General features: G+C 50.8%; 6 protein-coding genes across 6 annotated transcripts in view; 3 read left to right on the top strand and 3 right to left on the bottom strand.

The window, feature by feature from the left end:
* The window catches only part of LOC123804379 (histone H2A type 2-A-like), a 632-nt gene extending 451 nt beyond the window's left edge, over window positions 1-181 (bottom strand). The window contains 1 exon segment of the mRNA XM_045816623.1: window positions 2-181. Within this exon segment, the coding sequence (XP_045672579.1) occupies window positions 2-133 (132 nt within the window). The 5' untranslated portion in view covers window positions 134-181.
* The window catches only part of LOC123804386 (histone H3-like), a 23,600-nt gene extending 8,407 nt beyond the window's left edge, over window positions 1-15,193 (top strand). Inside the window, exons 2-3 of the mRNA XM_045816629.1 lie at window positions 411-435; window positions 14,557-15,193. Of these exons, the coding sequence (XP_045672585.1) occupies window positions 411-435; window positions 14,557-14,979 (448 nt within the window). The 3' untranslated portion in view covers window positions 14,980-15,193. The remainder of the gene's footprint in view (window positions 1-410; window positions 436-14,556) is intronic.
* LOC123804385 (histone H3-like) overlaps window positions 1-21,585 on the bottom strand; it is a 23,804-nt gene extending 2,219 nt beyond the window's left edge. The window contains exons 1-2 of the mRNA XM_045816628.1: window positions 21,293-21,585; window positions 12,733-12,757 (exon numbers count right to left, since the gene is read on the bottom strand). Of these exons, the coding sequence (XP_045672584.1) occupies window positions 12,733-12,757; window positions 21,293-21,585 (318 nt within the window). The remainder of the gene's footprint in view (window positions 1-12,732; window positions 12,758-21,292) is intronic.
* LOC123804382 (histone H2B type 2-E) lies at window positions 453-908 on the top strand. Its single transcript, XM_045816625.1, has one exon. It carries the CDS (start codon window positions 493-495, stop codon window positions 871-873), a length of 381 nt encoding a protein of 126 aa, XP_045672581.1. The 5' UTR covers window positions 453-492; the 3' UTR covers window positions 874-908.
* LOC123804383 (histone H2B type 2-E) lies at window positions 12,179-12,715 on the bottom strand. The gene has a single exon (XM_045816626.1). The coding sequence runs from the start codon at window positions 12,673-12,675 to the stop codon at window positions 12,295-12,297; it is 381 nt and encodes a 126-aa protein (XP_045672582.1). The 5' UTR covers window positions 12,676-12,715; the 3' UTR covers window positions 12,179-12,294.
* Window positions 12,989-13,569, top strand: LOC123804378 (histone H2A type 2-A). The gene has a single exon (XM_045816622.1). The coding sequence runs from the start codon at window positions 13,037-13,039 to the stop codon at window positions 13,427-13,429; it is 393 nt and encodes a 130-aa protein (XP_045672578.1). The 5' UTR covers window positions 12,989-13,036; the 3' UTR covers window positions 13,430-13,569.

The raw sequence follows: 21,585 nt of genomic DNA, 5'->3' as shown, positions 1-21,585 counted from the left end.
CCACCCGCTCGGCGTAGTTGCCCTTGCGCAGTAGCCGGTGCACACGCCCCACGGGGAACTGCAGACCAGCACGGGAAGAGCGGGACTTGGCCTTAGCGCGGGCCTTGCCTCCCTGTTTGCCACGACCAGACATGACGGCACTGGGCACTGCGAGTAGCTCCCGACCGACGACCGAGAAAGTCGCCCTAAACGGCCCCGCTTCAGCTTTTTATAGGCAGAACGGCGCTTGTCCAACGAACACTTTGATTGGCCACAGTGCGGCTTTGTCCCGGTGGCCAATAAGAGAGCGGAGGGAGAATCCGCTCATTTGCATGACCTCCTCCCCCACCCCCTCGCAAGAGCGCCACTGAAAACTCACCAATCACAAGGCAGCGTACTCAGAGCCTTAATTTGCATACATCCTCTATAAGTCCCGAGTCGCTTCCGGTAGCCTCGGTCCTGCTGTTGTCGTGTTTGCGTTCCTGCTCTTTTCCTCCGCTCGTGCATCCCGCTATGCCTGAGCCGGCCAAGTCCGCTCCCGCGCCCAAGAAGGGCTCGAAGAAAGCGGTCACCAAAGCCCAGAAGAAGGATGGCAAGAAGCGCAAGCGCAGTCGCAAGGAGAGCTACTCCATCTACGTGTACAAGGTGCTCAAGCAGGTGCACCCCGACACGGGCATCTCGTCCAAGGCCATGGGCATCATGAACTCCTTCGTCAACGACATCTTCGAGCGCATCGCCGGCGAGGCGTCGCGCCTGGCGCATTACAACAAGCGCTCCACCATCACCTCCCGGGAGATCCAGACGGCCGTGCGCCTCCTGCTGCCTGGCGAGCTGGCCAAGCACGCCGTGTCTGAGGGCACCAAGGCGGTCACCAAGTACACCAGCTCCAAGTGAGCCCCTCCTGGGACGCGGCGCTCGCACGAGTCGCCGGCCACTTAACCCCCCCAAAGGCTCTTTTCAGAGCCACCTACCTTTTCAGTGAAAGAGCTTGTGTCACTGGTTTCACCCCGATGTCTCCACCCTGCTTTCCCGTGCCACCTACCCGTTTCCCGGTGACAGTCATGTCTTCTGAGAGGGACGGGCAAGGTACCCACGAAACAGAAGGCCAGCTTTTATGAAGCTGGCCGGAGAACTATCTGGAAGGACGTGTTCATTCGCATCCAAGTGAACTGCCTCCACAGTAAAAACGTCGAACGATGCCTGGTCCTCCGTGTATTGAAGTCCATCTAAGGAGGAATATTGGGTCGGGAGGCAGGGCTGGCTGTGTGGCATTTAGGTCAGGTCAGTGCTTTGCAACGCGCTTTTTCTGGGGCTCTGGAACCTTGACTACGGAATGTTACTGTAAAACTGCAAAGCGGTTTATCGAGCCCACGCCTCAACACCCACAGCAAACTTTTCCGGTGTGCTCGGACACCTTGATTTCGTGGTCGAAGTAAGTTTTAGTTACACACTCCTCTCTGTCTCAGTTTCGCATTCCTTTCAGGTACACACAATCAATACATACTATTGCTCTGCTTCGAGAAGTGAACCGCCGTCAGATTAAGGTCACAGAAAGGCTACTGTTTTTAATCTTTTTTTTTTCACTTGGGCTTTGATACCTACACAGTTCCCCATAATTGTAGGGTTTTTTTTGGGGGGGTGGGGTTGCTGTTGTAACACAATCTGGATTTGGAAGACAGGAGGAAAGGGGATTTCTAGATGTTCAGGGACCTCATGAACCTGTGCCAGCTGGTCGTAAAACGTCCTCCAGAGACTTCCAACAGCAGTCTTTCATCTTAACGCTACTCGGCCTTAAAAACGTTTGTCCCTTGCCGGGAACAGTTCATCCTCTCTGCCAAAATAGAGGCCCTAGACATTCGAGAGTCATACCGAGGCCCTCTCTGTTTTTGAGACTAGCTGGCTCCAAAGAAGCGTTTCCTAAAACGGTTCACAGGCCATTAGACGTATGGATGAAAACCCCACGGACAGCCACTGAACCCACATCACTGGGGCACTGGTGGTAAGAGGCAAGGAGGACGGACCTATGCGACACACCAGGTGATTCACGGTTGGTAACCACTGACGTGTTGCTTTTGCAGTTGCCATATTCCTTGGTAGGATCCTCTTCACAGTTTTGAGTCACGACCCCAGACATTGTCTCCCCTGTTTCCCTGACTGTCCTTTCCCAGAATTGTTTGTAACGCTACGTACAAAACTAGCTGCATTTCCCCTTTATTCCTTCATTAATTCAGGGCACCAAATACAGTACTTTACATTTCTACCCATATTAGAGTTCAAGAACATTTTAAAGAGGTCAAATGAGAACAGAAGGTAAAACACAAATAAATAAAGCCATAAAACTGAAACTCCCTACCGAAAGAGAAAGAAGAAAGAAAGAAAGAAAGAAAGAAAAAAGTTAAGCACCCTGCAGGTAGGTCCTACCTCATCCCCTGGCTTCGCCTCCTGGTGGTTGGTTGGTTGGTTGGTTGGTTCCCTACGTACCCACATAAAACCCCAAATAGTATCTGCCAGCCTGATTTCTCTTACTTTCTCTCTACTCCACCTAATCAAGTACGGATAACTTATTTTCTAGTTATCATACCAAATCTGTCCCTTCTGTCCGATGCTTTGTTCCGGGCCCCGGGAAACGCCTCCCTGGTTTTGCACATGCATTGCTTGGATCTATCGTGAGATGAGGCCAATGGCTGGAACTCAAGAAGTTCAGGGAAAGCATGGAGATGGGAGAGGAGGAAGGGGGGACAAAGAAAATAGGGGAGAGATTGAGTTTACAGAGTAGGAATATAACAAAAAATAAAAATGAAAAATAAAAGAAACAAACCAAACACGAGGGCTTACACACACACACAGCTTAAGAGGCTGTGTGAACAACCGAATACGCCGGGGAGGAAGTAGTCAGTATTTGGTTCTGGGGACTCTCAAATACGTGAGTAGGAAAGAAGAAAACAGCTAATCTTTCACTGACGGTGGAGAACGTGACTCGATGTAACTAAATTACCCACCAATCAGTAGTTCCGTTTAGCACCGACATTTACGCTTACACGTTTCAAAGCAAAACTGACACCTTGTTCTGGCTCCGTGATGAGTATTTGTGCACATCGCTCCCCGAAACAGGGGACAGACTTTTTTAAAACCACCTTTTGCACCCTGAGATAAATAAAACATGCTGGGGATATAGCCGTAAACAGAATAGAAAAGGTCCCTGTGCACATAAAGCTACGTCCCTAGTAGATGGATGCTGAAATAAGCACGTGAAAGAAATGTATAGCAGAATGATATTAAGGGGGCAATGTGTGCTATGATGGAAAGCAGACTATGGAGTGCAGTGTGTGAACAGGTCTGATCAGTTAGTATTTGAGCAGAGGCCCAAATAAAGTAAGACAGTGAGCCATAGGATAGCTTGGAGAAGAGTATTCAAAGAGAAAAGAAAGAAGAGAAGAGAAGAGAAGAGAAGAGAAGAGAAGAGAAGAGAAGAGAAGAGAAGAGAAAAAAGAAAAGAAGAGAAGAGAAAAAAGAAAAGCCAACAGGTGCAAAGGCCCTGAGGCAAGCAAAAGATTGGGGAGTTCAAGGAATACTAAATGCTAAAGCACCGTGAGCAAAGGAAAGCTTCGCAGAGAGATGACACCAGAGCGGTAGTTGATCACGTAGGCCATCGAAGGACCTCATAGGCCATTGCAACGATTCTAGCTTTTATTCTCGATAACTTGGAGTGCCCTTGGAGGATTTGGTTGGAGTAATGACATGATTTGACTTAAGTTTTCTAAAGCTCACCCAAGATGCTGTGTTAAAAAATACACTAGGAGAGCAAGAGTAGAGGCAGGAAATGTATCAAAAAGGCTACAGTAACAGCATTTCGAAGAGAGATAGCTGATAGCAGTGGAGACGGTGAGCAGTCGTCAAGCCTGGGAAAGCCTGGGAAATTGATCGGTCAGTTTGAAAAGGCACCTGGTCCGTCCCAAATTCAGTCTAACATAATCCCAGGGACACGAGGAGCCTGCCTTTCTCCCTGTCCCTCTCCCTCTCTCTCTCTCCCCCGCCCCCCACACACACCCAATTACATGCTCGCCCCATGCGCTCACATGTTCTCTCTCCATAGCCATGTGGCCCGCAGCCACGGAGACTCGGCCTTCGGAGCACCCGGGAACTGGCTACGCTGCCTGGATAGGAACTCTTGCCTTGACCTTGCTGAGGACACGGCTGGACTTCTTCCATGGTGGGGCGTTGAAAACCCAGGGGCCAGTGGAAATGGTGAAAGGTATTCAAGATATACATTTAAATTAACTGAATGTAGATTATGAAGTATCGAGGGCTGATTGCAAGGTTTTGGACTGAGCACGTTGAAACTGCTGCCCTCTAGTGCTATGTAAATTTGAGAAGCTTTAACACATCAAGCGGACATCTGCGATTGGCCATTGGCGGGTAGGGGGGTACATCTATTTCTAAATGAATAAATCATGCCACACCATACTCTCCCCTCCGTCGGTATTTAGAATGTTTTCCTTTTGATGCCCTGGAAGATGCATGAAAATCCCCATATTCAATTTACCTAAACTAGTGCAATTACATAAATCACTGTTACCTCTAATGAGTTTAGGAAACTATAATGAAATGGGGTATCACTAAGAATTCCAGTTAAAGTATGATAACCCAAACATAGAAGAGGATTTTATATGTAAAGTTGTTAAAAATGTTATATCCTCATATCTTGAAGTTCTATGAATTTTTAAAATTAATTCTATCAATATATTAGTAGGACTAATAAAGGTAAATAATTAATGTCTATGAATGTTATTTCTCCATTAGTTTTAAAAGTCTTTGATTATACGCTGTTTTTTGTTTTGTTTTGACTTGTCAATATTTTTGTTTTGGAACTTTGGAAGCTACCAAAGTGTTGAAAAACTGACTGATCATTTTTTCATCTAGATTCACCATTTCTTATCATTCACTGCATTTTTTCTCTCTTTTCTTTTCATTTACATGTACACACATTTTGTGAACCACTTGAAAATGATGGCTCATTTTCAAGAACCATCATTTGGTGGGGGGCTCAAACGTTCAAAAATTTTCAGTTTCCAACAATAACGGACTGTGGAATGCTCCTTCCCGTGGAGCTCTCTAGGCCACTATGGATGAGAACGAGTCGTGCAGGACACAATCTGTCATTCCAGCAGGAAGAGTCTCTCTAGTGGAGAATGTTCCGAACCCTTCTGCAAAACAGCTTTTATGGGGATGGTGCAGGGATAAGTGCAGGGATATGCAGCATACATGCACAGCGCATCAATCAGCATCCAAGGGCTATAGTTATAGAAAAACAGATATTATTTACAGATGACAATTGAAGAAACACAGAGCTCTGCCTCAGGTCAGGATCTGTTAGACACGCTGATACCAGAAAATTATTAAGGAGTATTTCAGGAGATAAGGAGTTTACTCCTTATTCATTAAACTTAAAACATCTGGTTTATACTGATAGGGTTATAGCAAAGCAAAGCAAGCTTCAAAGGATACAATGTATACTTTGGACCTGATTTCCCACAGGAACCCTCCATGTTAATGGTGTTAGTACGGGGTCATGCCTGCCACCAGCATTCCCAGTTTTCCGTTTGAGACTTACAGCAAGGCCTTGCTTGTGAGGGGCTACAGTGTCCAAAACTACACAAAATGCTCCCCAGTGGCTAATAAGCTTAGTAATCAATGTATATAAAAGCTATTGTTTCAGGAATTGAAGGTATGGCAGTCCTTGCTTTCTGGAGACCATAAGCAGTTCCACCTTCGTGCCTCAGGAGGTCTCAGGCATTTGGGATGGTTTCTGAACCATCGGACTGCAGGGTGAGATGTCCACTACCCAGGACACAGATGTAAGAATGCTGCAGCTTTTTATCTGATTAACGTTTCCCATGATTTCTAATCACCCTTGTCTACATTTTTCTTCTCCTTAAAAAAAAGATCAGGTGAAAATGGAATTTAAGATGGTCTGTTAGGGTATAAACCTGCCATCTTCCCAGCTCAGCGGCCATCTGAATAGAGTGCCCATAAATATTCAATCCCTGTCTCTGCTTATTGAGTCTGGTAGGTGACAGGTAGCCAGAACACCAGCCTCTCTGGTTTCAAGAAGATGTTGCAACTATCTTGACACTTCTCCCTCAATACTTCATGTAGAGTGTGTCTGTAAAATAAGGGCATTCTCCTATACAAAAACAATACTATTATTACATCCAAAAAATTTAAGATTGACTCAATAATGTTAACTAATATGCAACTCATGGTCAAATTTTTCTAGTTTTTATTGCATTGGACAAAAAGCTTGTGTTTTTTTCTGTACAGTAGCTGTAGTAGTGCTTAGTTGTCTTTAATTTTATTCAAAAACAGTTTGTTAGATTCTATCGTGACAGCTGTCATATCAGCATGGATTGAGATGTATTATAAAAATTGGTGAATATTTGTGTAGCAATTTTAATATGGAAGATCAAAGAAAACACAACATTTTCAGCATATTAGCCTTTATTATTTAAGGAAAGGTAAAAACATAACTGAAACAGAAAAAATGTGTAATGTAGCGAGAAGCTGTTGTGTCTGACTGATTGTGTCAAAAGTGGTTTGAAAAATCTTGTGCTGGAAATTTGTTGCCGACCGTTATATTCCATGGTCAGAAACACCAGTCGTTGGTTGCATTCAAATTGAGACATTGAAAATAATAATTTGAAAAATAATAATCACAGATTTAGGCATTTTGATGTGGACATATTTTGGGCATATCGAGCCTTTTAGAGCTGTTGACTATATTGTGGGAAGACTTGTGTTCCTCCCACCGTATATGTTGGAAATCAAACTTCCCGGGGCCTTATACTGTGGCCTTGTTTTCAAATACAGTTTAGCAGATTTAATTGACTTAAAATAGGTCATTAGGGTGGGCTGTAATTCAGTATGACTGGTGTCTCTATGAGAAGATGCAGAAACATACAGAAAGAACCTGTGATAGGAGTTGGAGTTTATGCTGTAACAGCCAAAAAATACCAGGGGCTACCAGCAGCTTTAAAGTTAAGGATCCTTTCCTAAAAGGCTTTAGGAGGGACCTCTGGAGGCACTGGACCTTCCAACACCTCGAGAGGCAACCAGTGTGTCTCTCACAATCAATGTTTTTCTCTCCCTCTCTTCCTCTCTCTCTCAATTCAATAAACACATCCTTGGGTGAAGGATGCTTAAAAATGTATATATGTGACAAATTAGCTTAAGTAAATGTTCAAAGGAAACACAGAACTCTGAGCTTAGCTGACTCCAAGAGTGGAGTCGCCATATCCTTATCGCCATATCAGCTGTGCTCTCCTTTGAGTGTCCATAGACGTTCTGGCCTTCGAAACACAGATTAGGGCACCCTGCTGCTACCTCTTGAAAGCAAAAAAATTTCTTTCCCAAAAGAGCAATCTATGTTCCTGTACTTAGTTACTCAGTTCTAGTTCTAAAAAGATTGTGCTAGATTCCTGAACTAATCCATATAACATTTGGAAAATACATGTGGTAGTGGTCCTCAAATCTGACTTCTGATACGAGTCACCTGGGGTGTTGGGGACCGCCCTGCCTGGTCTCAGGAAGCTGTAACCCCCCGTGACTTAGGCTGAGTGAAAGACCTCTGGACCAGAAGCCACTAAGGACACAAAACTTATTTCCCTGGCATGAACGCTGCCTGTTCTAATGCCTGGCTCCCTTGCATGATCGGCAGTCAAAGACGGGTAACAATACTCTAAGAAAGACAATGAATCTAGGACAGATGCGATCATGTGGATATGCCTTAAGGGAAGAGACTCCTGGGGCTGTGGAAATGAAGGGGTGATCAACATCAACCCCTGCCCCCTCAGCTTTGTCAAAGCCTGAGTCCTTGTGAGAAACCCAAGTCTCCTGCCTGCCTCTGTCTCCTCTGTGAACTCAGATGTGCAGGGGCGGTGCAGCCCAGACCAGAAACGATGGACCCCCGGGGTAATCAGGCCTGGGACATAGAATATGCAAGATCCTGTGAGATCTGTTTGATGGAGGATGCTATTAACTTGGAACTTAAAGGCACAGACAGGAAACCTTTGGAACCTGTAGTCCATTAGTATGTTAAAACTCCAATCTCTGTCCAGAATCACAGCAGGAGTTCTGTCTGCACCTTTGTAAGTCACCTACTTCTTTTGATCTTTTCTGCCAGACTGTGAATCCAAAAACTAAGTCTGTTTTCTCAGTAAAAATCTGCTTGGGAATGGAGACAAGGTACTCTCCCCACTAGAGACAGAGTGGCCATTCCATTTTTACTCCCCCACAGAAACAGCTTGTCTCTCTGTAAGTCTTTCTTGTGTTTCAACGAGCCATCCGCAGTGTTCCTTGCTCACTGCAGGCAGGTGAGCACGCATCACTGGGGAGATTTTTTTAGTACCCTGAGAGCAGCCTGTACCCACAAATCCCTTAAATCTGAGTTTCTAGGGCTGGCAATCAGGCATCAGTATTCTTAAAATACTCTGTGTGATTACGGTGCAGAATCAAACTGCAGGACTACCATATAATGAATTAGATAGATTCCTTAATAAAAACAAGGACAGAATTAAAGAATGAGAAAATTAAATCTTATAGTTTATTTTATGCATTACAGGACTATGAACCACTAAGTTATACTTCTTGACAAACATATCAGATGAAATATGGCCTTGAATAATTCCTTGAGGAAGCAATAAGGAGGATAAAAAGTAGAAAATATTTCAAGGTGATAGCCCAAACGACCACTGCCCTTAAAAGGAAACATTGCATTCTCTTCCTTGAGCCCTCAGATGTACCCCCCCAACGGCCAATCGCAGATGTCCGCTTGATGTGTTAAAGCTTCTCAAATTTACATAGCACTAGAGGGCAGCAGTTTCAACGTGCTCAGTCCAAAACCTTGCAATCAGCCCTCGATACTTCATAATCTACATTCAGTTAATTTAAATGTATATCTTGAATACCTTTCACCATTTCCACTGGCCCCTGGGTTTTCAACGCCCCACCATGGAAGAAGTCCAGCCGTGTCCTCAGCAAGGTCAAGGCAAGAGTTCCTATCCAGGCAGCGTAGCCAGTTCCCGGGTGCTCCGAGGCCGAGTCTCCGTGGCTGCGGGCCACATGGCTATGGAGAGAGAACATGTGAGCGCATGGGGCGAGCATGTAATTGGGTGTGTGTGGGGGGGGGGGGGGAGAGAGAGGGAGAGGGACAGGGAGAAAGGCAGGCTCCTCGTGTCCCTGGGATTATGTTAGACTGAATTTGGGACGGACCAGGTGCCTTTTCAAACTGACCGATCAATTTCCCAGGCTTTCCCAGGCTTGACGACTGCTCACCGTCTCCACTGCTATCAGCTATCTCTCTTTCGAAATGCTGTTACTGTAGCCTTTTTGATACATTTCCTGCCTCTACTCTTGCTCTCCTAGTGTATTTTTTAACACAGCATCTTGGGTGAGCTTTAGAAAACTTAAGTCAAATCATGTCATTACTCCAACCAAATCCTCCAAGGGCACTCCAAGTTATCGAGAATAAAAGCTAGAATCGTTGCAATGGCCTATGAGGTCCTTCGATGGCCTACGTGATCAACTACCGCTCTGGTGTCATCTCTCTGCGAAGCTTTCCTTTGCTCACGGTGCTTTAGCATTTAGTATTCCTTGAACTCCCCAATCTTTTGCTTGCCTCAGGGCCTTTGCACCTGTTGGCTTTTCTTTTTTCTCTTCTCTTCTCTTCTTTTCTTTTTTCTCTTCTCTTCTCTTCTCTTCTCTTCTCTTCTCTTCTCTTCTCTTCTTTCTTTTCTCTTTGAATACTCTTCTCCAAGCTATCCTATGGCTCACTGTCTTACTTTATTTGGGCCTCTGCTCAAATACTAACTGATCAGACCTGTTCACACACTGCACTCCATAGTCTGCTTTCCATCATAGCACACATTGCCCCCTTAATATCATTCTGCTATACATTTCTTTCACGTGCTTATTTCAGCATCCATCTACTAGGACGTAGCTTTATGTGCACAGGGACCTTTTCTATTCTGTTTACGGCTATATCCCCAGCATGTTTTATTTATCTCAGGGTGCAAAAGGTGGTTTTAAAAAAGTCTGTCCCCTGTTTCGGGGAGCGATGTGCACAAATACTCATCACGGAGCCAGAACAAGGTGTCAGTTTTGCTTTGAAACGTGTAAGCGTAAATGTCGGTGCTAAACGGAACTACTGATTGGTGGGTAATTTAGTTACATCGAGTCACGTTCTCCACCGTCAGTGAAAGATTAGCTGTTTTCTTCTTTCCTACTCACGTATTTGAGAGTCCCCAGAACCAAATACTGACTACTTCCTCCCCGGCGTATTCGGTTGTTCACACAGCCTCTTAAGCTGTGTGTGTGTGTAAGCCCTCGTGTTTGGTTTGTTTCTTTTATTTTTCATTTTTATTTTTTGTTATATTCCTACTCTGTAAACTCAATCTCTCCCCTATTTTCTTTGTCCCCCCTTCCTCCTCTCCCATCTCCATGCTTTCCCTGAACTTCTTGAGTTCCAGCCATTGGCCTCATCTCACGATAGATCCAAGCAATGCATGTGCAAAACCAGGGAGGCGTTTCCCGGGGCCCGGAACAAAGCATCGGACAGAAGGGACAGATTTGGTATGATAACTAGAAAATAAGTTATCCGTACTTGATTAGGTGGAGTAGAGAGAAAGTAAGAGAAATCAGGCTGGCAGATACTATTTGGGGTTTTATGTGGGTACGTAGGGAACCAACCAACCAACCAACCAACCAACCACCAGGAGGCGAAGCCAGGGGATGAGGTAGGACCTACCTGCAGGGTGCTTAACTTTTTTCTTTCTTTCTTTCTTTCTTCTTTCTCTTTCGGTAGGGAGTTTCAGTTTTATGGCTTTATTTATTTGTGTTTTACCTTCTGTTCTCATTTGACCTCTTTAAAATGTTCTTGAACTCTAATATGGGTAGAAATGTAAAGTACTGTATTTGGTGCCCTGAATTAATGAAGGAATAAAGGGGAAATGCAGCTAGTTTTGTACGTAGCGTTACAAACAATTCTGGGAAAGGACAGTCAGGGAAACAGGGGAGACAATGTCTGGGGTCGTGACTCAAAACTGTGAAGAGGATCCTACCAAGGAATATGGCAACTGCAAAAGCAACACGTCAGTGGTTACCAACCGTGAATCACCTGGTGTGTCGCATAGGTCCGTCCTCCTTGCCTCTTACCACCAGTGCCCCAGTGATGTGGGTTCAGTGGCTGTCCGTGGGGTTTTTCATCCATACGTCTAATGGCCTGTGAACCGCTTTTAGGAAACGCTTCTTTGGAGCCAGCTAGTCTCAAAAACAGAGAGGGCCTCGGTATGACTCTCGAATGTCTAGGGCCTCTATTTTGGCAGAGAGGATGAACTGTTCCCGGCAAGGGACAAACGTTTTTAAGGCCGAGTAGCGTTAAGATGAAAGACTGCTGTTGGAAGTCTCTGGAGGACGCTTTTACGACCAGCTGGCACAGGTTCATGAGGTCCCTGAACATCTAGAAATCCCCTTTCCTCCTGTCTTCCAAATCCAGATTGTGTTACAACAGCAACCCCACCCCCCCCAAAAAAACCCTACAATTATGGGGAACTGTGTAGGTATCAAAGCCCAAGTGAAAAAAAAAAGATTAAAAAACAGTAGCCTTTCTGTGACCTTAATCTGACGGCGGTTCACTTCTCGAAGCAGAGCAATAGTATGTATTGATTGTGTGTACCTGAAAGGAATGCGAAACTGAGACAGAGAGGAGTGTGTAACTAAAACTTACTTCGACCACGAAATCAAGGTGTCCGAGCACACCGGAAAAGTTTGCTGTGGGTGTTGAGGCGTGGGCTCGATAAACCGCTTTGCAGTTTTACAGTAACATTCCGTAGTCAAGGTTCCAGAGCCCCAGAAAAAGCGCGTTGCAAAGCACTGACCTGACCTAAATGCCACACAGCCAGCCCTGCCTCCCGACCCAATATTCCTCCTTAGATGGACTTCAATACACGGAGGACCAGGCATCGTTCGACGTTTTTACTGTGGAGGCAGTTCACTTGGATGCGAATGAACACGTCCTTCCAGATAGTTCTCCGGCCAGCTTCATAAAAGCTGGCCTTCTGTTTCGTGGGTACCTTGCCCGTCCCTCTCAGAAGACATGACTGTCACCGGGAAACGGGTAGGTGGCACGGGAAAGCAGGGTGGAGACATCGGGGTGAAACCAGTGACACAAGCTCTTTCACTGAAAAGGTAGGTGGCTCTGAAAAGAGCCTTTGGGGGTTAAGTGGCCGGCGACTCGTGCGAGCGCCGCGTCCCAGGAGGGGCTCACTTGGAGCTGGTGTACTTGGTGACCGCCTTGGTGCCCTCAGACACGGCGTGCTTGGCCAGCTCGCCAGGCAGCAGGAGGCGCACGGCCGTCTGGATCTCCCGGGAGGTGATGGTGGAGCGCTTGTTGTAATGCGCCAGGCGCGACGCCTCGCCGGCGATGCGCTCGAAGATGTCGTTGACGAAGGAGTTCATGATGCCCATGGCCTTGGACGAGATGCCCGTGTCGGGGTGCACCTGCTTGAGCACCTTGTACACGTAGATGGAGTAGCTCTCCTTGCGACTGCGCTTGCGCTTCTTGCCATCCTTCTTCTGGGCTTTGGTGACCGCTTTCTTCGAGCCCTTCTTGGGCGCGGGAGCGGACTTGGCCGGCTCAGGCATAGCGGGATGCACGAGCGGAGGAAAAGAGCAGGAACGCAAACACGACAACAGCAGGACCGAGGCTACCGGAAGCGACTCGGGACTTATAGAGGATGTATGCAAATTAAGGCTCTGAGTACGCTGCCTTGTGATTGGTGAGTTTTCAGTGGCGCTCTTGCGAGGGGGGTGGGGGGAGGAGGTCATGCAAATGAGCGGATTCTCCCTCCGCTCTCTTATTGGCCACCGGGACAAAGCCGCACTGTGGCCAATCAAAGTGTTCGTTGGACAAGCGCCGTTCTGCCTATAAAAAGCTGAAGCGGGGCCGTTTAGGGCGACTTTCTCGGTCGTCGGTCGGGAGCTACTCGCAGTGCCCAGTGCCGTCATGTCTGGTCGTGGCAAACAGGGAGGCAAGGCCCGCGCTAAGGCCAAGTCCCGCTCTTCCCGTGCTGGTCTGCAGTTCCCCGTGGGGCGTGTGCACCGGCTACTGCGCAAGGGCAACTACGCCGAGCGGGTGGGGGCCGGCGCGCCGGTCTACATGGCGGCGGTGCTGGAGTACCTGACCGCCGAGATCCTGGAGCTGGCGGGTAACGCTGCCCGAGACAACAAGAAGACGCGCATCATTCCTCGTCACCTTCAGCTGGCTATCCGCAACGACGAGGAGTTGAACAAGCTGCTGGGCAAAGTGACCATCGCCCAGGGCGGCGTCTTGCCTAACATCCAGGCCGTGCTGCTCCCTAAGAAGACGGAGAGTCACCACAAGGCAAAGGGCAAGTGAGGTCGGCACTTGGCGCCCACCCAGCTCCCGTTTCGAAGAGGCAGCACCTGTGAAATCAAAAGGCTCTTTTCAGAGCCACCCACTCTTTCCAGTAAAAGAGCTGTTACAGTAGCCAGTTGTTTGACATGCTACTTCAACCCCACCCGTGTGCGGCGCTGGGGAATGTCTTTTCCGTTGGGCTCCCAACCGCCCAGAGATGTGCAGCAGCACTGGACCACCTTGATCGGGCTCTGTGGGCCGGGCCGTAAGCCTCATCGCAGGTGGACCCGGCAACCCCCTCGGGCGCCGCCCTAGGCCGCCCAAGTCCTGTTAGGCGGCCCCCAGTGCTTCACCTAGTCTGCGCCGAGCGCGCAACTCCCCAGTTACCCCCTGAGGCCTCTGCTCGGCACTTGAGGCCCTAGGAGGGAGTGGAGCAGGCGGTTTTCGGGATGCTGGCGAGCCTGGGGCTTGGCCTAACTGAGCCGGCTTTCTTTCTGGGTGGTGGTTTCTGGTTTTTCAGAAGCCAGAGGACGCCCTAACAGCGGAGATAAGGGGACCCCACTTAGGCGTTCGGAGGCGGAATCCGGGGCCCGGGGCGGGGACAATTTTGCGATCCGAAAGGCGGGAAAAGCCGTCCTGCAGACCAAGGGGCTCTGAAAAGCTAACAAGGTCACCAGGGGTCCGGGGCCAAACCCGAGACTGAGGTTCGATTTGGGAGCTACAGGACGTGGAAAAGAAGAGAGCGCATGGCGGGTGGCCTGACTTAGGGAGTGAAGGGCTGCGGAGGAACAATCTGAACAGTTGCGATTAAAAATATATGTATATGTGTGTATGTATATGTATATATAAAACAAACAAGAAAAAAAAACACAACAAAAGACCACGACTCGGCCGGAAAGAAAGGAAAAAACAGGCAGGAAGAACTGTAGGCATATACTGGAAAGTAGGCATGGAGGCGGGTGGCTGGGGGCAGGGAGGATTCTGCCCCAGCCAATCGGGCACGCCAGGGAAGATGACATCACAGCCAATGGGTAGCCAGCGCGGGACTTTCAAGTTTCTCGCCCCGCCCAATAGGGAAAAGACTGTGCCTATAAAGACGGCTGTTGCGGCCCCGGGACCGATACCCTCTCGGCCGCTGTGTTGTGCAGTTGTTGTTCGCCATGGCCCGTACTAAGCAGACCGCGCGCAAGTCGACCGGCGGTAAGGCCCCGCGGAAGCAGTTGGCCACCAAAGCGGCTCGCAAGAGCGCGCCGGCCACGGGCGGCGTCAAGAAGCCGCATCGCTACCGCCCGGGCACCGTGGCGCTGCGCGAGATCCGGCGCTACCAGAAGTCGACCGAGCTGCTGATCCGCAAGCTTCCCTTCCAGCGCCTGGTGCGCGAGATCGCGCAGGACTTCAAGACCGACCTGCGCTTCCAGAGTTCAGCCGTCATGGCGCTGCAGGAGGCGAGCGAGGCCTACCTGGTAGGCCTGTTCGAGGACACCAACCTGTGTGCCATCCACGCTAAGCGCGTCACCATCATGCCCAAAGACATCCAGTTGGCCCGCCGCATCCGCGGGGAGCGGGCCTAAGAAGCGCGCGCTCGGTCCGACGTTCCATCGCATCCAAAGGCTCTTTTCAGAGCCACCCACGAGATCACTGGGAAGAGGCTGTGCCACTGGGCCTCCGTGCCCCCGGGAAGGGAGGGCGCTTAGAGGTGTGCAGACGGTGTGCGGCTCCCCACACAAAAGGGCAGAACCCTCGCGTTGGCCGCCCTCCGGCCTGTTACCCTGAATGAAGCTCACAGGGGTTCCCGACAGTGCTCGGCGGCCTCGCGCACACGGGGTCGGGTTCTCCTGGGCTGGGGTTTTTTCTTTTTGTTTTTCCAACGGGGGGGGGGCTCCGGGGTCGGAGGTGGGCTGCCTCTAGAACGAGTCACTGGGGACGCTGGCGATTCGTGGCCCGGAGTGCACCCGGGGGACCTCTCCCGCCACCGGGTGCGCACTCCTCACCCCCGCCGGAAATGGCCCCCACCCGGCGCGGCTCGGGCTGACGAGGAAAGTCGTCCCCTCCGACGCGCGGGTTTCTGCCGCTTCCAGGTTCCGGGTTCTCCTGTGTCACCACGGTCGGCCGGCAGACTTCCGGCAGACTTCGGGCCTCACTCCACAACTGCGTAGCAACCTCCCACCCTCTTATCCTAATCAAAACCCCCGGGGCGGGGAGTATGTGTGTGTGTGTAGGCACCCTATGGGCCACTGGTGAGCCTGGGCCTTCAACGGACCGTTTTCGGCCCGGAAACCTGCGGCCTCTCTCTCCGGGTACTCTACCCAGACGCGGTTTCTCCACGTCTTTTTAAAGCTTCCTTTGCCTCTCGAGATGTGTCACAAGAAGGGAGAAGCAGGGACTGTGGCCGGCCTGCTACAGGTTGCCACATGTTCCTCTTTTCCGGATCACGGCGACTCCCCAGAGCGTGTCTCTAGGTCTCTCCCGGGTGCCTGATTACCGGCGTAGGCCCCAGCGCAGGCTGGATCTCTTGGCCCGGGCCTCGGAGGCGTGTGAGGGCACAGCTTTGCACCTATCGTCTCATCCATCCCCAGGGCACACACCTCGAAGGGACGGACTGGCACAGACTGGCACAGACTGGCCCGGTATGTCAGGCCCGGGAGCAGCTGAGCAGACCCTGGAACCTGAGATGCCGGTGTCAGGTGTCGGTCCTCTGCCTGCCCCGCCCCGAGCTCGCACTGCTTTCATCTAACAGCCTCCGCCCCGTCCCCCCGCCCCTCCCCGCTTTCTTCCAGGGAAGTCGCCCTGTCTAAACCTCAAATTTAGGAACATTGTTGACACCCAGCCAAGAACAGGATGAAATTTTGTGTTCCTGTCACTGTAAAGGCCTACCTGCCCTCACAGAAGTCTCTCAAATCGTTCTACTTGTGTGGTAGACTGGCACAAACTTGAGTTCCTCAGTACAAGGGAGCCATTGAAGACGCACGTTTTAACATTTAATGATTTCTGTACTTAAATCACTTCTCTACTATCACATGAGAACTAAAGGAAAACGAAAGGCCACGTACATAAATGCTCTTCCTCCTGATAATTAGCTCCTTATGTGGCGAGCTTGGTTCCGGGAAAAGTCTACCCTGCTTTCGCCGAGTGAAAAACAGTCCGCACGCACGCTGAATTCTGCCTTGGGGTGGCAGGGACTGGTGCGTGTGCCTGCGTAGAGGGAAACAACGGGGTACCGTGGCCCTGCTGGCGGACACCTTTGCTTCCTCGGCAGAGGATTTGGCCTTTGGGTTCACGCTCTCTCCCGGTCGTCCTCCTTACCCTTCTTTCCAGGTCCCCATCTCAGCCTTCTCGGGTTCTCCTCCTCTTTCTCCGCCAGCCCCACCAATATCGTGGTTTCCACCCGTGCGGGCCTTTGTCTTTTGCCTCCCTGCAACTCCAGCAGCGAGGTCACGGATCCCCCTCTGCTTTCCGTATCTCCACCTCTGGCAAGTGCTCCCCAATCGGTATCTCCTGCTGAGACCCCTGCCCTGGGCTCTACACCAACGTGTTTCTAACTGCCTTGTGGCCGGGTCCTTCTGGGTGGACGATAGGTGCTTCAAACTCCGCTTATTTCCAAAACCGCATCATCTCGCTTCCCCAAGCCATTTCTCCCCTTCCATATTTCTCGTCTTGATGAAAGATGCCTTCATTCCCCCATCCCCAGTCGCCCTCTCCCCCCACCCCCCCCACCCCCCCCCCCCCCCCCACCCCCCCCACCCCCCACCCCCCCCACCCCGTTACCCAGTTCAGGGCAGAAGCTCCCTCCTCTTGTCCTTTGTCCAAATCTCAGGAGTCACCAAATGAGATCAGTGTTATCAGATCTACTCTCTGACTTTCAATTCTGTCACCCTCCCTCCCTCCATTCATCCATCCATGGTCCCTCCCTTAATCCATGGACACCCTGCCCTGCAGCTAAGCTTCCACTCACTCTGCGTGAGAGTTGTTTTTTCCCTAAATGCTTAGGAAACTTTGTTCCCAGTTCCCTTCAGAATGAAGTCCGCCTTCTTTTGCACGGCAGTTTATAGCACTGGTGGTTAATGACGGGCAGAGAGTCCACAGTCAGACAAGTTCAAATCTGAATCCTCCTCTTGACCATGCCACAGAACAGGTACGTGACTTCAGCAAGGAAACCTCTGTGGGCTTCACTCATCCCCGCTTCCGCCGTAAAATCGGCGAGGGACAGTAGCACCTTGCCAATGCCGTTGTCGGAAATATTAAAGGTGACGCTTCTTAAAAAGCACCTAGCGCCATGTCCACTCCAGAAGAAGCGTTCGATCAGTTCCAGCTATTTACGGATAGTGATGAAATCTAAAATATCCCAACAGAAACGACTTCAATATACGTCTGGTTCCCGGTATCTCTGAGCCTACCCAGGTTCCGGGCGTTCTGCCCGCTGGACCAGGGACGTCCCTCACCCCTCGGAACATCTGCAGTCCCCTAGTATACCGGGCCCTCACACATTCCTGTTTCTTCTGTGTGGAATGCCCCGCCCTGGCAGCCCTGAGAGCCCCCTGCTCTTCAAGATTCAGCCCCTTCCCTTCGTCCTCTTCCCCCCCTCATCTTTTGGGGGTCCTCCTCCTTGCCTCCCCGCCCCCACAACCCCGTCCTATCCTAACTCCCCTCCCTACTCCTACTCCCTTACCTTCAACCATCAGGCCGGGAGTATCTCCCAGGGTGAGGATTTGTCCCGGTTCACTTCTGTGGCACCAGCACCCAAGCAGTGCCGGGCACACCATAGCTGGTCAGGAAATGCTGGACGAGGGGCCTAGTTCACCGGCCCTTCGGCTGTTTGCCTTCAGTGAGGGAGCTGGGCCTCCTGTGATGCCCCCCCCACCCCCACCCGGCTCTTGGGGTCCTTGAAGTTAACAGACCAAGAGCAGGCCTGGACCGGACCTCTGGGAGGAACTTCCAACGTCCCTTGGCAGGGTCACGGAATACGGAAATACAGGGCGTCTGGAAAGCCCACGAATGGCCACGGTCCCAGACTTTGCCTGCTCCTGGTGAGAGTGACTGAGAAAAGAGCTCAAGGACCTGCGCCCCCACCCGGGACGCCTATCTGTTCCCGGATGCAGACGATCTGGGGAGGAGGCATGTCTGCGTTCATATGACCAAAGACGTCAGATTCAGCCATGCTGACAGAAGTTTCCAGGAATGTGGTAGAGGGTGGGGGAGTACGGTCAGGGGCTGAGCGTGGAGTACATAAAGAAAGGCAGGCAGGAGGAAGGAGGATGACAGAGAAGAGAAAGGGGGTGGGGAACAGAACTCCAGGGTCCTCACCTCACTGCTACGAAGGGCAGCGGGGAGTGGTTAAGGCCTGAGGTCCCTTATGGGTAGCGTCAGGGCTCCTGACCCACAACCGGGAAAAGGCTCCAGAGAGAAAAAGACCGGGATCTCCACGTCCTCGCGTGTAGAGCAGCCTCCCAACGGCGCTCCCTTCCAGGTCGCTGTGAGGATGAAAAAAGATAGGACGGTCCACACACAGACAAAGGGCTTAGAACGGAGCCTTACGGGCGGTCACAAATCTATTCATAGCATCAGCACCCACGATGTAAATAATAGGGACGTATCAATGGATGTAAGGCCCGATCACAATCCTAACCCAAAGCGGGTCCGGCTGCCTGCCGCCACGAAAGCCAATACTCCACAGGCAGGTGTTCACGTAAAGGAAAGTGGTTTATTTTCAGGTGCTGGCCACCTGGAAGATGGGCTCTCCTGTCTCAAAGCCCATCGCCGCCTCTCAGTGGAGGCAGAGGCTTTTATGAGGAGGGAGAGGGGAAGAGAACAGAGACATCAAGGGAAGGGCTTGAAAAGTCCTCTACGTGCAGGTGAGCACGGTCCGTTCCCGTAGGGCAAGTGACGGTTCCGCGTGCGTCGTCCTGGCTCCACGGATGGATGGAGGTCAGCCAATCTCCCCGTAGCCGGGGCGCTTGAAGGTCGGAGCCTGTTATCTTCCGAGGTCAGTTCCTAGGATTCTTATACAAATGTGACTTTCCTCTACAAGCTACACATTCGTCGGAGTCGGCACTTACAGAAACGGTGTCCAAAGAATGGTGGGGGGGGGGGGGCGGGTCACCATTTCCCACTGACACAAGTTTCCACTGTCACGCAATCACTTTCATGAAAACACACACGCACACACACAAGTTGCTGAAGAACATTTAACACGCCACCAGCTTCCAGGCTGCGTGGCATGGGCAGGAATCATAACCCGGGTTCCTAGGTGGCTTATGGCTCATCTTTCACTCACCTCCTCTCGTTCAATTTCACAATAACCCCGGGAGGGAGGGAGAGAGGGCCTTTGTTTTATTCCCGTTGAATGGATGAAGACACTGAACGCAGTGAGGAAGAGACACCCGGGAATGTTGCGGCTCACACGGCCAGAAGATGGCACCCACCGGGCGGGGGTAGAACTTACGCCTGAGCCCCCATGGTTTGCTTCTCGTTACATTGTTTCAGAAAAAAACTACACGATCCTTACATGTAGAGATACAGTATACACATACTGTATACACATGCATTAGCTCTGATTTCTGACCCCAAACTACAGTCAGATGTAACTTCATATTACTACCTACTGCACCTTCATACACATCTAAAAGTTGAAACCGAGGTGTACAAAAGGACTTGTTTTTCACTTGGGATACTTTCGACCCCATTCTGCTTGTTTAAAGATACCGCCTCCCATTTTCTACATTGAGCCTGCCACCTGTTCGCGGGCTATAGCAGGCAGCTGAAGACCACGGCCATAGAGAAAATTACGAGAACGCAGTTCAAAACCAAGAACACCTTTCACTCACTGGCCAGCTCTCACCCCACTTGTTTTAGAATTGCACTAATGAGTTCACCTGTGATCTAATGGCCTGAATTCCTCTTCCCTGGTTTCTGAATGGCTGTCGGTCGGATTTGATTTTGCAGGTGCTCTCGCGGCTTTTCAAGTGAGCAGTGAAAGGCACAAAACAGCGTCCAATGTGAACAGGGACCCGGAGCCACCTGGCCTGCTCCCTCACTGCAGACGTGGGAAGGGAAGCCCAAACGGTAATTCACAAAGCTCAAAACGATCGCGTGGCAGACAGAACTGGCACCTCGGGAGCGCAAGTCTGGGGCTGCCTTGAGTCTAACAGTGAAGGTGGCTTGACCGGGCCTCCTTTTGCCGCTTTCAACTCCCCACAGCTCAGTACTACGACCGCCAACGCGCCCCCAAAACGGAGTGATGCGACCTAGTGTTTCAAGATGGAGCAGGACGTCCTGTTCAGATAGCTGTGAGAAGTGCTCTGCCGGCACCCGCGCGTCAACAACGGGAGCCCCCGATGCAGAAGTACGGCGAAGGGGGAACCTCCTCGTGTGCGGCCGGTACCCCAGCATCCTAGCCGGGAAAGGGAAGAGAAAGCGCGCCCCGGAGACACGAGGGAGACGGGAGGAAGGGTGGGGTGGCTCACGTGGAGAGAAGGTAAATTCCCGCCTCAATCCCAGGCCCGCACCCGCGTCCCTGATGGAGTTTCCTATGCGAACGTAGACTCGAGAAGTGCCAAGTTTGACTGGTAAAGGAAGCACTACCCTGAATAGCTGAATCCGCCCACGGATTGCTGTGGCGCGCCTTTCACCCGTCAAGGAACACCCGGGTCCCGACGTGTCTGCACAGCTGCAATTGTTCGAGATATGACAGCCGATGATTTACAAGCAGTGCCTCCCGAAATGCGACGCTGGCCGTGCATAGGGGGCCGTTGTGTGAACGGCCCATCCGCAAGAGGCAACAAAGTGCCCCAGCTCCTTCAAAACCCATATGGGTGGCCCTAAAAAGGGCCTTTGGGATTGCCGTACGCTAAAGAGCCTGTAGCAACGGCCTAACCGCCGAAGCCGTACAGGGTGCGTCCCTGTCGCTTCAGGGCGTACACCACGTCCATGGCAGTGACGGTCTTGCGCTTGGCGTGCTCCGTGTAGGTGACCGCGTCCCGGATCACGTTCTCCAGGAACACCTTCAGCACGCCTCGGGTCTCCTCGTAAATGAGCCCCGAGATGCGTTTCACTCCCCCTCGCCGAGCAAGACGGCGGATGGCGGGCTTGGTGATACCCTGGATGTTGTCCCTCAGGACCTTGCGATGGCGCTTGGCACCACCTTTGCCCAAGCCCTTACCTCCCTTGCCTCTCCCAGACAT

Source organism: Phyllostomus hastatus, unplaced genomic scaffold (assembly GCF_019186645.2).
Source record: "Phyllostomus hastatus isolate PE091 unplaced genomic scaffold, TTU_PhHast_1.1 phas_scaffold_216, whole genome shotgun sequence".
NCBI lineage: Eukaryota > Metazoa > Chordata > Mammalia > Chiroptera > Phyllostomidae > Phyllostomus > Phyllostomus hastatus.
The sequence above is the reverse complement of the archived record's forward strand: the minus strand, read 5'-3'. Positions and strand labels throughout refer to the sequence as shown.

What these genes read in the sequence shown, in the direction of transcription:
- LOC123804382 (XM_045816625.1), top strand. Translation starts at nt 493, where the DNA reads ATGCCTGAGCCGGCCAAGTCCGCTCCCGCGCCCAAGAAGGGCTCGAAG.
- LOC123804378 (XM_045816622.1), top strand. Translation starts at nt 13,037, where the DNA reads ATGTCTGGTCGTGGCAAACAGGGAGGCAAGGCCCGCGCTAAGGCCAAG.
- LOC123804383 (XM_045816626.1), bottom strand. Translation starts at nt 12,675, where the DNA reads ATGCCTGAGCCGGCCAAGTCCGCTCCCGCGCCCAAGAAGGGCTCGAAG.